General features: G+C 32.7%; 1 protein-coding gene across 1 annotated transcript in view; it reads left to right on the plus strand.

Moving 5' to 3' along the window:
- COL21A1 (collagen type XXI alpha 1 chain) overlaps positions 1-16,761 on the plus strand; it is a 155,991-nt gene that overhangs the window by 32,933 nt on the left and 106,297 nt on the right. The window contains exon 2 of the mRNA XM_088795643.1: positions 16,379-16,504. Coding sequence (XP_088651769.1) covers positions 16,417-16,504 — 88 coding nt within the window. The 5' untranslated portion in view covers positions 16,379-16,416. The remainder of the gene's footprint in view (positions 1-16,378; positions 16,505-16,761) is intronic.

A 16,761-nucleotide genomic window follows, 5' to 3' on the forward strand; every position in this document is an offset into this window, starting at 1 on the left:
TGTTGCATATATCAAAATAATGAGTGTTTAAATTATCAAATGTTTCATCTGCATCTATTTCAGTAGTGAGGGTGGGTATGAAATGACAAAGACCCAGCCTATATGAGTGGCAAACAGAATCTTGAGAATTTTGTTATTATTGTAGCTGTGAGAGAGGATGGATAGAAAGTAGCTTTTGGAAAACACTCACAGTTCTGATTTAGGATAACTGGGTAACTGGTAGAGTCATTACTTGAATAAGGCAATAGAAAGAGAATAGCAATTTTGTAGGAGTAGTTTTAAAAGTAGATTTAAAAGTTGTTGTTCAGATGAGTTTTGGATATAATTATTCAAAAATGGACTCAAACAAAAGAGTTAAGTATACTCTGGAGATAAAAAATAGTGATTTGATGGTATCAAAATGGTAGATAAATCTGTAGGGGAGCAGGAAGTTGCCTAGTGAAAGTTTGCAGAATAAGAAAAACAGAGAAGCTCTGGCTAAATCCCAGGAACCTAAACACATAAAGGACAGTAGGAAGGACTCTCAGAGAAGTGTGGAAATAAGTTACTCCAGGAAGAATGGTGTCAAGGAAGACTTAGGGAGAAAGTTTCAATTAAAAAAACAAACAAACAAAAAAACACAACAAAACACCATGTGTATGAACCAAATGCAGGAAAGTTAAGAAAGATGACCAGAAAGAGTTGACTTAATTTGGCAATTAGGAAGTCACTGGCGCCCTACACAGAAGCAGTCTCAGTAGAGGGCTAGAGTCAGACATTGGCTTGCAGTGAGATGCATCTTTAGCAGGAGGTGAGGAAATGGAGGTAAAGAAATGAAGACATCTCTCTCATGAAGCTTGGCCATGAAGGGAAGGAGAGAAAAGAAGATGTAAGTAAAAGATGCAAAGGAAGAATGCTCCTTTAAGAATTAATTGTTAAGTTGCCCAGTTTGGGGATTGTCACTTGGATAAAGCACAGGAGGTTAAACTTGAGTTAAAAAATGTTGGTGAGATAGTTACTGGACGTGGTGAAAAACTGATCAAAGTATGACTGGAAAGTTTTAATACAGAGTTGATTATTGAGATATGTATTTACTTGCCCCTCGTCTCTTTTTATTTCTTGTGTCTAAAAGCATGGGGTCATGCAAAAGAATTGCGTATGAAGCAAATTCAAAGGTTGGAGCCAATTCCTGTATAGTGATGAGGTCCTTACATAAGGGTAAACCCTTCAAAAAATGTAAAACATAGGACAAAAATATTTTTCAAATCATAAATATTTTTTTGTCTTCTTTGTGGCCTAACAACCATATGCCAATGATCAAATGGAGCTCTAATTTGGAAAAAAAAAAAAAAAAAAAAAAAAAAAAACTAAATGGAAAAGAAAGGTGCCTTGCCTGTTTGGGATAGGATGTTGAGTCTATTCTTGTTATCGTGATTCAGTAAAAGCTATTAAACCCACAGCCTCTGCTAGTCTGTAACAGAAGAAGGCCTTGTCCCTGTTCTTGCTCCAACATTAGAATCAGAGGACAACCATATTCTAGATTCTATTTACTCTGGCACAACTTAGTTCATTGGATTTGTTTCCAATTTAAATGATATCTTTGCCAGGTGAAGTTGGTAATGATTAAAGAAATTTAAAAATATGTCTTTAATCTAGTGAGATGCTTTCCATGTATTTAGCTATCGTTTTAAAATTACATTCAAAATAGAATGAGTAAATTTTTTGAGTTGCAAAATTCATTTGTATAGTTGAAATTAGCCAAAATTGCCAACTTAAGTTGGGCTGCAGAAAACCAGTTCATAGTTTCCATGGGAACATGATTTCATCCCATCTCTGAAAACCCATTTTGTTTTTTCTCCTTTATCATGGAACTTGAATTTCTGCAATGTTTTTCCTGTGATTCTTGCTCCAAGAAAAAGAGAACAGGTTTCCAATTAGACAAACACTCACATTTTGCCCATTAAAGTTGAACTCCATGGGACATTTTCATTTAGGGAGATAAACAGGCCATATTCTAAAATCTTTTCTAGTTAGGTACTACTATTTTTGTTATTTTTGCTTTGTATTTTTAAATACTTTGGCAAACCTCCATTCACAGATATTCCAAGTTATATTAAAATTACTTCATACTTTTAATATCCTTATCATGTGGTGTCTAGCTGATTTAGAAATCTTTTGTGAAAGAGCTGTGACATTTTTCTAGATTTTTGTTTTCTCCCCATGCCTACCCCAAAGTCTGACACAAGTTGGATCTCAGTAAAATTTATTGAGTCAATGATGCAACAAATATTTCAGTCCCTTTTGCGGGCTTAGCTTTGTTAAAGACTGTGGAATGCTAAAGACATATGTTGCTTTCCTGTTTGTAATTAGGGATCTAGGATGGGTAAAGAAAGAAATGTAAGTGCTTGCTACTAACTATTTAACGTCACATAAACCAGAGTTGTATTATGTCATTTAGTCTTTACAACAGTTCTGGAAGGGCTGTGGTATTACACTGATTTTTTCAGATGAAGAAACTGTGGCTAATCAAAGTTCAAGAACTTGCCCAGGCTAGTGGTTGGTGGATGAGAGTTTGAATACCAGTACTGCATTGACAACTACACTTAGTAGTTGGAGAGACAATTCTATACAGAAAACAATTAGTGAAGTAGTAAATGTTACTGGTTGTGAGGAATTCAGACAAGGAAAGTTTACATCCATGGGAGTAATCATGGATAATGTAAACGAAAGCACTATTTACTACATCATTAATTGTGTACAGTTTACTTAATCAGCACTATATATTTGCATTTTATCCACTGGAATAAAATATCTTGGCTCCTAGACTAGCTTCTTAAATGTCTGTGATGTGTGTTTTTGTTGTTGTTGTTTTTTTTTTTTAAAGCTGGGTATATAATTACATAATTTTTTTTTGTGTAAAACGAAAAAAAACAACAACAAAAAAAGAAAACATGTCAATTGATTTTGCTGATTATCATAGATTCACAGAATGTCAAACTGGTCAACCCTTCTATTTTTATAGAAAAGAAAACCAAGTCCCAGAGAGCAGCTGATGTTTTCCTTTCTTCTTGTGCTTGAAATTCATCTGATAGTACAATCAGTCTAAATACAGTTGTCCAACATCTGGTCTAATATTCTTTAAGCCACATGATGTTTTCACTCACTGATTTGTAGCAGATAGATACACATTATTAATGCATAAAATAATTCTAATAATTTTTGAGTATATATAATTTATTTTCTTGTGCTTCAATTAGCTATTATAGAAATCTTACTGTAGAAAGCATGCATTTCACATCTTTGTATAAAATATTCTTAGAGATAACTAAAAACTTTAAGTACATTATTAAATTAGGTGATAATGGTTTGTATCTATCCTTTGTCTAATTTTTTGGGGGGTGTGTGTGTATGTGTGTGTGTGCCTTTTCCTTGTTGTTATTTTTGTTTCTTTGGGTTTTTTTTGTTTTGTTTTGTTTTGTTTTGTCAATCACTCCAAATTTTAGTTTTTCCTTAGGTCTTCTCTTGGGTTCCATGTAAATGTCATACATTTTTATTTTCCACTATTCATTGTTTCCCTTGAGAGGGAAAAGTTAAATTTGGGGGAGGATAATTATAATCATTCTACTTAAATACCAACTCTTTATCGATGTGTTGTTAGTCTAACATTTAGAATTTATCCTGTAAACCTAGAATATTTCAGAGTAGGAACCGTTGTTTTATTTGTAGCAAAACTATGCTGTAAAATCATCACTTATTAAGTGGTTTATAATCACTATAGGAATATTGTTATTTTGGGAGGGACTCTGTTCCTGACTAGCAATTAACATTAAGTAATATGTCAGTGGTTATCTATCAACAGCAATTATAAAACCATGATAATTCAAAACAGAAAATGACCCAAAACTTTAAAAATGGACCCAAGTACACAGTTCATATCAATTATATGAGACCCCAAGGTACCATAAAGCATTTCTAGGAAACCCTCTAGGGTGTCATAGCTACAGTTTGAATATAAGTAATGGTAATGAAATGCTTAGTACTAATTTTATTGCTCCTCTTAGAATTAAGAATGATTTAGGAACAAATTATTCAGATTAGATCAAGTCTCTAAAACTCTCTAGGAAGTTTGAATTGGTGCCATATTTTTCTCCATTGTCCACTTGACAATTTCACAATCTTTAAAATTCATCAAACTTGGTTAGAAAAATCAGAAATAACTACTCATATAACCTCATGGTTAGAATTGCTGGTATTAATATAACCATTTATTGGGTTTTGATAAAAGTGGTACAGTTGAGGTATTTTATTAATTAGGTAGCTTTAAATTAGTTTAATTTGAAACTAGAAACTGTGAGAGGGGAATAAGTCAATGAAGAAAAATAAGTAGTTTTTTGAGAATGGCCCAATGAAATAATGTTTGTTAAAAAAAGGAGGGGGGATTGCACTAATTATTATGTATATCACACATACATTTAAGTTAATTAGTTAGAATAGAAACACTAAAAACCCGACTTTTTTTTTTAATGGAGGTAAATATTCGATACAGTGCTTTCTTCCCTGCAATGGCTGTGTTTACATTACTGTCATGCATGCTCTGTGAATATACTGTTATTAGCCACAACAAGAGATTTTGTTTGTGACATATTTTTCAGTAAATCCTGTTTTAAAGTAAGAAAAAGGTTTAAAGTAAGAAAAAAAAAAAAAAAACAGACTAGGTTTACTATTCATCTTAGAAAAAATTTGGAATATAAAATTTGTGTCCTGGATACAAATTTTTGGTTGGTTATATGTGTTATAAATATTTTTTCCCAGTGTGTAGCTTGTACTTTTATTATTTTTGTGTCTTTTTTTTTGAATACTTAAGAAACTAAAGCAAACAGCACCATCATGCTCCTATCACATCCAGTGAATTTTTAAAATGGTGAATAACATCTAATGTCCAATCCATGTTCAGTTTTCTCTGTCTCAAAAATATCTATGTACAGTTTGTTGTTTAAATCAGGATCCCGGCAAAGTCCACAACTGAATTTAATTGATGTGTCTCTTCAGTCTCCTTACTTTTGTTTTCAAGCCATTATTAACTACAATTTTTCGTTTTCTAGATTCCGCTGCTTTTATCCTGTTGGTGTCATTTAATATATTCCCAAATTTCTTTTAATTAGATAGATACATATAGAGATGAGTAGATTGTGGTGTTATGTTTTATTGGCCAAAAATATTTCACAGATGGAAATGTGCTCCTTCTATTGTGTCATGTCAGGAAAAACATGTCTTACTCTACTTTAATAATGATAAGGTTGATGGATGGATTCAGCTCGAGGCAAGCATAACACATTTGCCCTAATTTCCTGTCTAACCCTTCACCTAATAATATTAGCAGTACTGGTGATCCTTGCCTAGATGCATTATTTCAGGAGTTAAAAATATGATTTTTTAAATTCTAGTATTCTTCTGGCATTTATTAACTGTTGCCTTATCAACTGTTTTATTATCCTGAACTATAATCCATGTAGGAAAAATAAGATAAATGCTTGATTCTCTTGCTTTGTACTCCAGCAACCTCCAAAGGTGACCCATAGTGTTTTTTGTATATTTATCTTCATGAACTCACAGATTTAGAAAATTTTTGTATTTCAATCCATTGTAGTTATTATTTTTAACGATCAGAAGATAGTTTCATCGTTAGCCAATAGGAGTCCTTCAACTTAGCTCTTGGGTCCTTTTGATCCAATCCCAGGAAGTTTTGAGACTTTCTTTGTTTTCAGAATTACAAGATTTCTCTGTCTGATATATCATGCACCCCAGATCTGGAATTTGTTATTTCCCCCAAAGCCGTGTTTCATTTTAATGTGTATTTAGAAAACTACAATTGGTTTGCTTATTGATGATTTTATTCATAGTCACTTGAAAGTAAATTGCTCATTTCCACCCTTTTCCTTTCACCCTAGCTCCTCTTTTCGTATGCCATTTATTGTTTTGATTATCTTGTATTGCTATTGAACTTCACATATGCTTACATTTTATTTTCTAAGTAGGCAAAAGGACACACTTAGGACTAGAACTCACGTGTCTTTACTTGCTATCCACCATTTTTTGTGTGTGTGTATCATGGATGAATTGGAAGATTAGGTGGTTGGAGAACAATTTGACCTGAGTTAGATGTTTAAAATTTATTAACTTTCCCTTTGGGAACTGATATCTTTACTTTTCTGATAATTTATCATGAAAATTAAAGCTGAGTTAAGAAAAAAAATAGGCTAATATATATTAATATAAGAGGAATTTAGGGATAGAAAAAAGGGCTCCTTTTTAAACACAGCTTGAAAACTACTAACAGAATCCCATGGCCTGATTTCAGTGGATTTGCTGGCACAGGCAAATAAAATGCACTGTACTTCATGTTCCTTGGCTATCTTTTATTGGTCTCATTTTGAATGGTTGTACAGACATGTATATTCTTTTGTTGCTTTAATATTTAGAAGCTGCTTTGGCCACTTCGGTTTTACCAAATTGCCGACAATCTGACACTTCACCAAATTACCGACAATCAAGTTCCTGCAGTTCACTTTGTCTTGTGTGGCTTTAATGAATGCTAGGTAATGTACTCTGCAAAAGAATCAAGAAGCAGTTACCCATTCTGCAGTATGAAACCAAACTTTGCAATGTGTAAAATAATAGCTTTTTTGAATCTGTTAGCCTGTCAATAAAATGGGAATTTATAATTACCTGTCTGCCTATTATACTAAATTGTTTAGAAAAATGTGGTAACAAATGTCAATTGTTTAATTAACAATGAGTTGTTATACACAATCAAGGTGGTATTCATTAATTACATATTTTGGGGGAGTGAGTTGACCTATGAAATTCCAAAAGTTATCAGTATAGTTCTATTGTTTTAATAACTCAAGCCAAACTCTACAATACATACGTGTGTGTGTATATATGAATAAACTTTTAGTTCTTTCACCAGTTTGTCAGAATTTCACCCTTCTAAATTCTGTCTGTCCCAATTGATGTTTCCTTCTACTACCTTAATGTCATAAATATAGAACACAATAAGTGTATGTGTGTGTTCAGTTTTCCAATTTTCCAGTTTTCCTGTTTTACAATTTAGTTCAAAGAAACAGCCTATAAATAAACATGCGTGTTAGTGTCTCATGAGGGGACCATTTTTAGTCTTCAACAGCCAAGCACAGCAACCAAATTATGAGATGGCTTCTTTTCTGACAGTCCCTTATTTTGATAGCTTTTATTAAATTCCTGGGGCTCCTCCTGGTAATAGCCATGCCTTTTTTCACGGACCCACTGGAAGATACCTTAATTGCTAGGAGACAAGGAATTTGCTTTCATTTGTATTCACTATTCTCAGAAATTTACTCACAAGTACTTATTTTAATTTTAATAAAATATTAAAGACAATGACAATGGAATATGATAAACACATAAGGTAAGGAAATGAATGAGAGATGAAAATATAAGATGATAATAATCAATTGGTCTCTGAAAATCAAATAATTCTTAAATTTTATAGAGCTCTTTAATTTTGAAAGTGGAATGATCCACTTAATGTGAAAACTGACCGTGAATGCACACATGCTTAAAACCCTCCACAGCATTCCCTTTGCATTTAGGGAAAACGATTCTAAATTTAAATGGTACATGTGGTCCTTGCTCTACTTTAGCTCCTGCCATTCTTCATGCTCCCGTACTCATGCTTCACTGACCTTCCTTCTGTTCCTAGAATAAGCTGAATTTACTCCATCCACAGAAGGAAAAGTTTGCCTCAGTTCTGGACAAGGATGGCTCCTTTCTGTTACTGAGGTGTCAGCTCACATGGCACCTTTTCAGGGGCCTCACCTGACCTCCAAATCAAAAGGAGCCCTTTCTTACTTCCTGGCCCCAATTTACACTTGACATTTTTCATTTCTTCATACCACCTACCACTATCAAAATTATCTTACCCAATTATTTATTTAGTCTCTGGAACATAAACTACATGGAAGCAGGTCCTTACCTAATTTTGTCATTTCCGAATTCCCAACACCTAAAAGAGTACCTGTCTCATAACAGGCACTTGGTAAATATTTGTTGTTGAATGAATATAGTGGAGAGAGTTCTGGAGGGAGAGAAACTGACTTTAAGTTTTGGGCCTGTTGCTTATTAGACGGCATATGACAGGCAAGCCATATTACTTAAGCTTTATTTTCCTCAACATTTCCCAAGATTGAAAGAAATAGTATGGTCTCAAGCATAGTAAACTATACATTTTTATTAGCTCAGTAATCCTGTGAGATCAGAGAACATGGATCATTATTTCTGTAGTTGAAGGGAAGATTGCAGATCACCAATTTTATCTCCTTTTCTGTTTTGAACATTAGACCACAGTATTCAGGGTATTATAGTTAGTGGCAGTGCTAAATCTATAATCTGGAAGGCGTGGTGTATATTTAGCTTAGTGTATATTCCACATGAACAAGTGAGTTCAGTTTAAATTTCTACATTCCTACATTCTGTTGAAAGTAATTTCATCTTTTTCCATTACTCATGAAGAACTATTTATATAGCATTAAAAGATTAAATTGTTCCCAAACAGAATTTTCCATGTTTAAAGGTGGCATATATTCCTCAGAGGCCCCTTCGCTAGAACTGAGGCAGGCGGCTGAGGACTTCATGCTACATCACCATGACCTGGGAGCTTGTTAGAAATGGAAAAAACGGAGGCTATAACCCAAACCTACCGAATCAGAATCTGCATTTTATCAAGATCTCTAAATGATTTGTATGCATGTTCACATTTGAGAAACGGGGATGCTAAAGCTCCCTGACTACTCTTTGAGCAACAAATGTTTAGATATGCTTGCTTGTAGAGATTCTCTGAGTTATGCTTTCCTGTTGGGGTTGCTAACTTCTTCTCTACCAGGGGAGTAGGAACCGATAGGCTTTTCCCCTCTTCTTCTTATTCATCATTTTTATACTGCCTTATACTAGAATTTCTAGAACTTGGGTGTACATTAGTATATGGGAAGCTTTCTTTCTTTTTTTTTTTTTCCTTTTTTTTTTTTTTTAAAGTTTTGGTCCCTTGCTCTATGATCTGAAGCTGTTAGGTAGGTCTAGGACATCCAACTGTTTAGAAAGCTCCCCAAATGATTGAAGTAAATGTTAAAACTTAACATGCTTTAGTTTATATGCGTTGCACACAAGCACATGTACATAGAAATAGCTATAAAACATATTTATGAAACACCAGTTTCAGTGGTTAAATAATATGGCAGTAACATGTATTTAATGCCCTTTTCATATCATTAGTTCAATGGTTGTCAATCTAGAATATAATAAAATTAGACAATTAAGTTTAGCCCAAGAATTTTGAAGGAATTAGATACTACATAGAAATAATGAGGATGTTTCTGGTAGAGGAGCATAATCACTTAATTTTGAGGCTTTTGGGGGAGGAAATCAACATTTATTAATACACGTTATTGCCATAAAACAGCAGATCCTGGTGATAACTCACCCAAAATGCCCCTCTCACTGATGTGTTATGACCTTGATAGCTTTGTCCAGAGAGGCCAGCCACATTTGAAAAATGACAGTGATGACATTGGACTTAGTGTTTTTCATTAAGGTATAATTTATATACAACAAATTATATAGTTGTCAAGCCTTTAGTTTAATGGCCTTAGGCGAATTTATATACCCAAACATCACCACTGCAAATATAGGATATTTATATCAACCAGCAAGTTTACTTGTGCTTTTCCAGTTGACTTCTCCTATCAAAGGCAAATGTTTCCTAATTTCTAACACCATAGGTTAGTTTTGTGTGTTGGATCTTCATTTAACTGGAATCAAGCTCTAAGTATTCTTTTGTGTTTGGCTTCTTTCATTAACTAGAATGTATTTTAAATTTATTCACATTGGGTATAACAGTAATCCATTATTTTTTGTTGTTGCTATATATTATTCCATTATGTGTATACCACACAACATGTTTACTCATTCTACTGTTGATAGCATTTGAGTTATTTTTACTTTGGACTATTATGAATAAAACTATAAACATCATTAAAGTCTTTTTCTAGGCATGTATTTTTCATTTCTCTAGGTTATATACCGAGCACAAGAATTACTGGTATGGTTTAACTTTGTAAGAAACTGAACCTAAGAGTTCTCTAAAATATAATAGTTACACCATTCTTCACTCTTACTACCAATGTATGAGATCCAATTTCTTCACATAGCCTCTAAATATTTGATATTGTTGACCTTTTAACTTTATAGATGTAAGTGGGGTATGGAATCATATCTTACTCTGGTTTTAACATTTTTCTGATGAGTACCTTTTAATATGTTTATTGGCTATTTCTGTATCTTATGTAATGTGTCTATTAAAGACTTTTACCTATTTAAAGAAAATTGGATTGTTTTCCCTTTTATTGTTGATTTGCAGGTGTTTTGAAAAATACATATTCTAGATATGAGTCATTTTTGTTCATAACTTTTTTATTCTGAATATTGGCTTGTATTCTAAATGGTGTCTTTTGAGGAACAGGAATGTTTAATTTTGGTGAAATCTAAAGTATACATTTTAAAAATTACTAGTAGTTTTGGATCCCTAAGAAAATTTGCCTAATCCCAAAGTTGTGAAGATATTCTCTTCTGTTTTTCTCTAGAAGTTTTATAAGTTTAGCTTTTACATTTGGATCTGTACTTCAACTAATTTTTTTATATGGAATGAGTTAGGGTCAAGATTCATTTTATTTTGTTGATTTAGTTGTACCATTTATTAAAAAGATTTTCCTATTTAATTACCTTGAAACTTATTGAAAATCAATTAACCATGAAAGTGTATGTCTATTTCTGAACTCTATTGTGTTCCATTCTATATGTTTATCCTTACACAATAGCATGCTTTCTTGATTACTATAGATTATGGTAAGTCAAAACAGACAGTGTAAATTATTCAATTTAATTCTTAATGAAGATCATTATTCAAGGTTGTTCTTCATTTATGATTTTTTTTATTTCAAAACAATTTGCATTTTATATAAATTTTAGAATAAGTTTGTCAATTTCTTTTCAAAATCTGCTGGATTTGTTTGGAATTGTGTTGAATCTATAGGTAAATTTGAGGAGGATGGACACGTAATGAATACTAAGTCTTTTAATCCACAAAGCTAGATCTCTCCACTTTTTGCTTTCTTTAATTAATCTCAATTATGTGTTATATATTTTAGTATAGAGGTCTTTCACATTTTCATTAGCTTTATTGGTAGCTTTATGTTGCTTTTGATACTGTTGGATATGATATTTAATTTTCCCCCAATTTTGCTACTAGTGTATAGAAACCCTTAGAAAAACTATTAACCTTGTGTCTTGTGACCTTGCTAAATTCACTTATTCTACTAGTGTTTTGGTAGATTTCAAAAACTTTTCTATATAGACAGACATGTTGTCTGTCAATAATTACAGTTTTATTTCTTTATATTTTTTATTTTAATTTTGCATATGGCACTGGCTACGACCCCCTGTACTTGTTAAATAGAAATGATGTTACAGTGTATCCTTAACTTCTTACTGATTTGGGGGAGAAATCATTTAGTCTTTCATCATTCAATACGATGTTACCTGTAGATTTTTCACAGATGGCGTTCATCAGGTTGAAGAAGTTTCCTTCTATTTCTTAGTTTGCTGAGAATTTTTATCATGAATGCATGTTAAATGTCTTTGCTGCATAAATTGAGATGTTCATGTGATTTTTCTTTTTCAGAGTCTTATGTCAATTGAGTTTTTAATGTTAAACCAACCTTGCATTTCTGTGATAAACCTTACTTGGTCATAATCTTTTTATATATTTATAGATTTGCTTTGCTTATATTTTATTATGGAATTTTGCATTCTGTTCATGAAGGAAAATGGACTATAATTTTATCTTGTAATATTTTTGTCTAGTTTTCTGTTAGGGTTATTTTGGCCTCATAGTGAAAGTTGGGGAGAGTTCACTTCTCCTCTATTTTCATTTTTTAGTTTTTAAAAATTTCCTTTTCAATTACTATTGACATAGAATATTATATTAGTGTCGGGGTACAAAACAGCTTAGTGATTAGACATTTATATACCTCACAAAGTGTTAACCCCAATAAGTCTGTTACCCATATGACACTGTACATAGTTATTACAATATTATTGACTATATCCTCTATACTTTATATTCCTGTGACTATTGTTTTTTCAATTATAGTTGACATTCAGTATTATTTTATATTAGTTTAAGGTGTACAGTGGAGTGGCCTCTATTTTCATTTAATTTTATTTCATGAAAGAGTTTTATTAGTATTTTTTTTTTTCCTTTATATGTTTGATAGAAACTACTGGTGAAACTCCTTGGACTTATAGTCTTCTTTGTGAGAAAATGTTTGGTTAAAAAATGAAATTCTGTAATAGATAACTTCAACTTAGACCTGTGTCAATAAGTAGATTACTCTAGAATTTTGTCCATTTCATCTGTCTACTTATTATCCTTTTAATGTCTGTAGGATCTACAGTGGCAATCTCTTGTTTCAATATTGACTTAGATAATTTATATTTCTTGTCTTTATTTTTTTACAGCTTATAACACAACTTTTACTGGAAAAGTTATACGTAACATAGCAACTATTTTCAAAAACAATATTAAATCCAATTTGCAATGAAATAGAATATTAAAAAATAAATGAATAAAGTTGATTTAAGAACAACGCTGGAGATATCATGCTGTCTGATTTCAAACTATACTACAAAACTATAGTAATCTTTTTAACTCATGGATTATTTAGAAGTATATTGCTAAATTTTAAAGTATTTTCTTTTCTAATTTAATACCATTTAGGCCAAAGAACATAGTCTGTGTAATCTCATTTCTTTGGAATTTGAGACTTTTTCTCCAAGATGCGATCTATTTTGGTGACTATTTTATATGCATTATAAAAGAATCAATAGTCTGTTGTTGTTATGTGGAGTAGTCTATAAATATCACTAGGTTAAGTTGGTTGATAATTTTCAAACCTTCTGTACCATTACTAATATTTTTGTCTAATTCAATAATTACTGAAAAGTGATATTAAAATCTCACATTATGACTTGAATTTGTCATTTTAAAACTTTTGAGAAATATTTTGCTTCATGTATTTTGAAGCTTTATTATTAGAAGTTTACACATTTAAGATTTTTTTATATCTTTCTGGTCCCTTGCCCATTTATTACTATGAAATTTCCATCTAAATTCTTATTGTCCTGTGTGTAATATGCCTGTTTTTCTCTGGCTAGTTTTAAGAATTTTCTCTTTGATTTTCAACTGATTAAGACATGCTTAGGTGTGACTTACCTTATATTTTGGAGTTTGTTGGACTTCTTTAACTTGATTGTTTGTAACTTTTGTCAATTTGGAAAATTCTTGGCCAGTGTATATTCAAATATCTCTTCATTCACTTTCTCCTTTCCATCTGAAAAACTGATTAGTTGTTATTCTAAATCAAGATTACTTGATATTTTCCCATAGATTTCAGATGCTCTGTTACTTTTATCATTATCCTCCTCCTTCCTTTGAGTTTCCTTTGTGATAATTTCTATTGACTTATCTTCAAGTTTACTAATCTTTTTCATCAGTGTATGCAGATAAGCCCATTGTATGAATTCTTTTTTGATATATTTTTCTTTGAAAGCATTTCAGTTTGTATCTTTTTTTTAAATAGATTCCATCTCTCCTGAAATTTCCCATAGTTTCACACATTGTTGTCCATCTTATTTATTAGATCTTTTAAAATATTGATCATAACCATTTTATAAACACTGTTTGATATTTCTGATATTGAGATCATCTCTGGATCTGCTTTATAGTGAGTGTTTTTCTTCTGATCAGACATCACATTTTCAGGTTTCTTCTCATATCTTGGGAAAACTTTGAGAGATTTTTTTCAGCTTTTTAGTATGATTTATAGCTTTTTGTATTTCTAAGTTTATTTTTCTCTTGTCCTTCCTTTGGTTTTCTGCTTTTTGTGATCTCTCGTTCCACTGTAGTAAAGGACTAGAGTGCCTTGGAGGAACTTCTCTTAATTCTGTTGCCTTCAGTAATTCAAGGATTTGTATTTGAAGTCTTCCTTGGGTGTCTGAACAGGGGAAGGATCTCCCTAGGCAGTTTAAACTGCTCTCATCTTTCGCCACATGAGGTCTGATAATTAAATTTGCGAACTCATCCTGGAAAAACTGCTACGTACCTCATTGCTGAATATCACTACAGTCACCTTCGAAGTACTTCCCTTGGGAAGCTATGCACCAACACCAGTACCTAGTCCAGCCTTCAAAGCAATTTTGGAACTCTTTCTAGAATGGCCACCAGAGCTCTCATTGTATTACCCCTGATGTTCTGAATGTCATCAAAATGTCTTCCTTTCAATATTCCCTTTGTCTTCAGGTAAAGAAAGAAGTTACTGGGAGCCAGATCAAGTGAGTAGGGAGGGTGTTCCAATACAGTTATTTCTTTACTGGCTAAAAACTCCCTCAAGACAGTGCTGTATGAGCTGGTGCATTGTCGAGATGCAAGAGCCATGAATTGTTGGTGAAAAGTTCAGGTCATTTTCTTCTAACTTTTTCATCTAGCCTTTTCAGCACTTCTAAATAGTAAACTTGGTTACCTGTTTGTCCAGTTGGTACAAATTAATAATGAATAATCCCTCTGATTACAAAAAAAGTTAGCAACATCATTTTGACTTTTGGTTTGGACTGACAAAATTTTTTTGGTTGTGTAGAAGTGGCTGACTTCCATTGTGCACTTTGATGCTTTGTTTCAGGGACATATTGGTACACACATACATGGCACAAAACATTGTCTTGCCTCTCCAAAAGGTCTTGACAGACTTTTACTCTCCTTTGCTTTTGTTCATCGGTGAGCTCCTTTGGGACCATTTTTGCACACACCTTTCTCATGCCAAGATTTTCAGTTAAGATTTTCCTGACTGTTTCTCTATCGATGTTTACGTTACTTGGTCTGCTATGCTTCTCACAGTCAGCTGAAGATTTTGACGCACAATTCAACAAATTTTTGCAATGTTCTCATCAGTTCTGCTCGTTACAGGCCTCCCTGACCACTCTTCATCAGTGCTATGTTCTCTCCCTTCAGAAAAACGTTCAATCCATGTGTACACTGCTCTTTTCTTCATGACATTATCGCCATAAACTTGGACTAACATGTCCCTGATTTCACGTCCACTCTTGCCAAGTTTAACAAGAAATTTAGTGTTTGTTTGTTGCTCTAATTCAAGCTCAGACATTCTCACGATGGCACACAAAAACAGGTAACAACAATAATGAATGCCACTCAGCAAGACAGCGCCACACATCGACACGAACACAGCTGTGAGACACTGATATACCAAGGTTATGAAACCTTACTGAGCTGTTGGTACAGTGCTACCAATGTAAGCGCACAGTGGCAAGTTCACGAATTGCATTGTCAGACCTCGTATTACTTGTCTACTCCATGCACTCAGTTAAAGCCCATGGGGAAGAATTGCTGGGTGGGAGCATACTTGTTCTGTGCCTGGGCCTACTCAGGCTGCTAACCTGTCAGGCCAATTTTGAGGGTTTCTCCTATGTTGTGGCAAATTCCTATTCTTGAGGATAATTCCCTTTCTTCTAGGTACAAAAGCAGCCCTGAATTTCTTCTATCTTATAAAGGATTAATAACTTTTGGAATTTGGTTCATTTAGTTTTCTTTAAATTCTGTTTTTTCTGTTAGATTTAGAAAGCCTATAGTGTTATAATTAATCTGCCATATTCTCATTGTTTGAAGTGAAAGTCTGTTGAGACTTTACACATTCTAAGCAGAAGTGAAGTCCTTGGATAAACTTAGAAAATATGTAAAAGGTGTATAACTGAGTATTTATAAATCAAATAAAATAGATCATAATTACACCCCATTTAAAAAATAAATTGTGTCACTCAGCTTTATCATATAAATATTTTTACCAGATATGCTTTGACTGTTTCTTAAATGCAAATCCATATTTAAAAGAAGAATGATTGCTAACTTTGAGATAATAACAAGAATGTGATAAGGGTCTGCAGAATATGCTAAAAGGAATTCTAGTAAATATTTTGAGGAAAGCCCAAAGTTTTGGAAAAGTTTATACTTTTCTAAGATAACTATCAATTAAAGGATTTATCATGGTCTCCCTACGCTCCTACACTGTCCTCTTGCATAATATATTTAAATCTGTGTCTATTTTGGACACAGATTCTAAAGATAGTGAAAATTAACTGTACTACAACTGGGTATTGTAATTTAAACGTTAAATTTATAATGGTTAGGTGTTTGTCTTTATTTTTCTAATATATTTAACTTTGCTTTTTTTTTTCTTTTTAGGAATCCTCAAACCAAAATATTAAAACGAAAACAGAAACATGGGTCATCATATTACATTTCTTTGTATAGTTATCGTCCTGCTTCTTCAGAATTCTGTATTAGCTGAAGATGGGGAAATAAGATCAAGTAAGAACTATCAGCATTGTCTCATTTTGTTATCAACAGATTGATTATAGAAACCAAATAAGGGAAGCTCAAGCAATGGTTTAAGGATCTTATTGTCTTTGATGCTATAATTCCCTAAAAATGAATGAATTTCTGTGTTACACATTAACTGAGAGGAAAAGCTTCTATCGGAGGTAATTTTGAGAAAATTCTGTGATAATTGTTTATTCCATTAACCCATCAGGCTTTTGAATAAACACTCTAGTACTGAGTCTCTC

This window comes from Rhinolophus sinicus, chromosome 2 (assembly GCF_057876585.1).
Source record: "Rhinolophus sinicus isolate RSI-liver-muscle chromosome 2, RSI-T2T, whole genome shotgun sequence".
NCBI classification, from domain to species: Eukaryota; Metazoa; Chordata; class Mammalia; order Chiroptera; family Rhinolophidae; genus Rhinolophus; species Rhinolophus sinicus.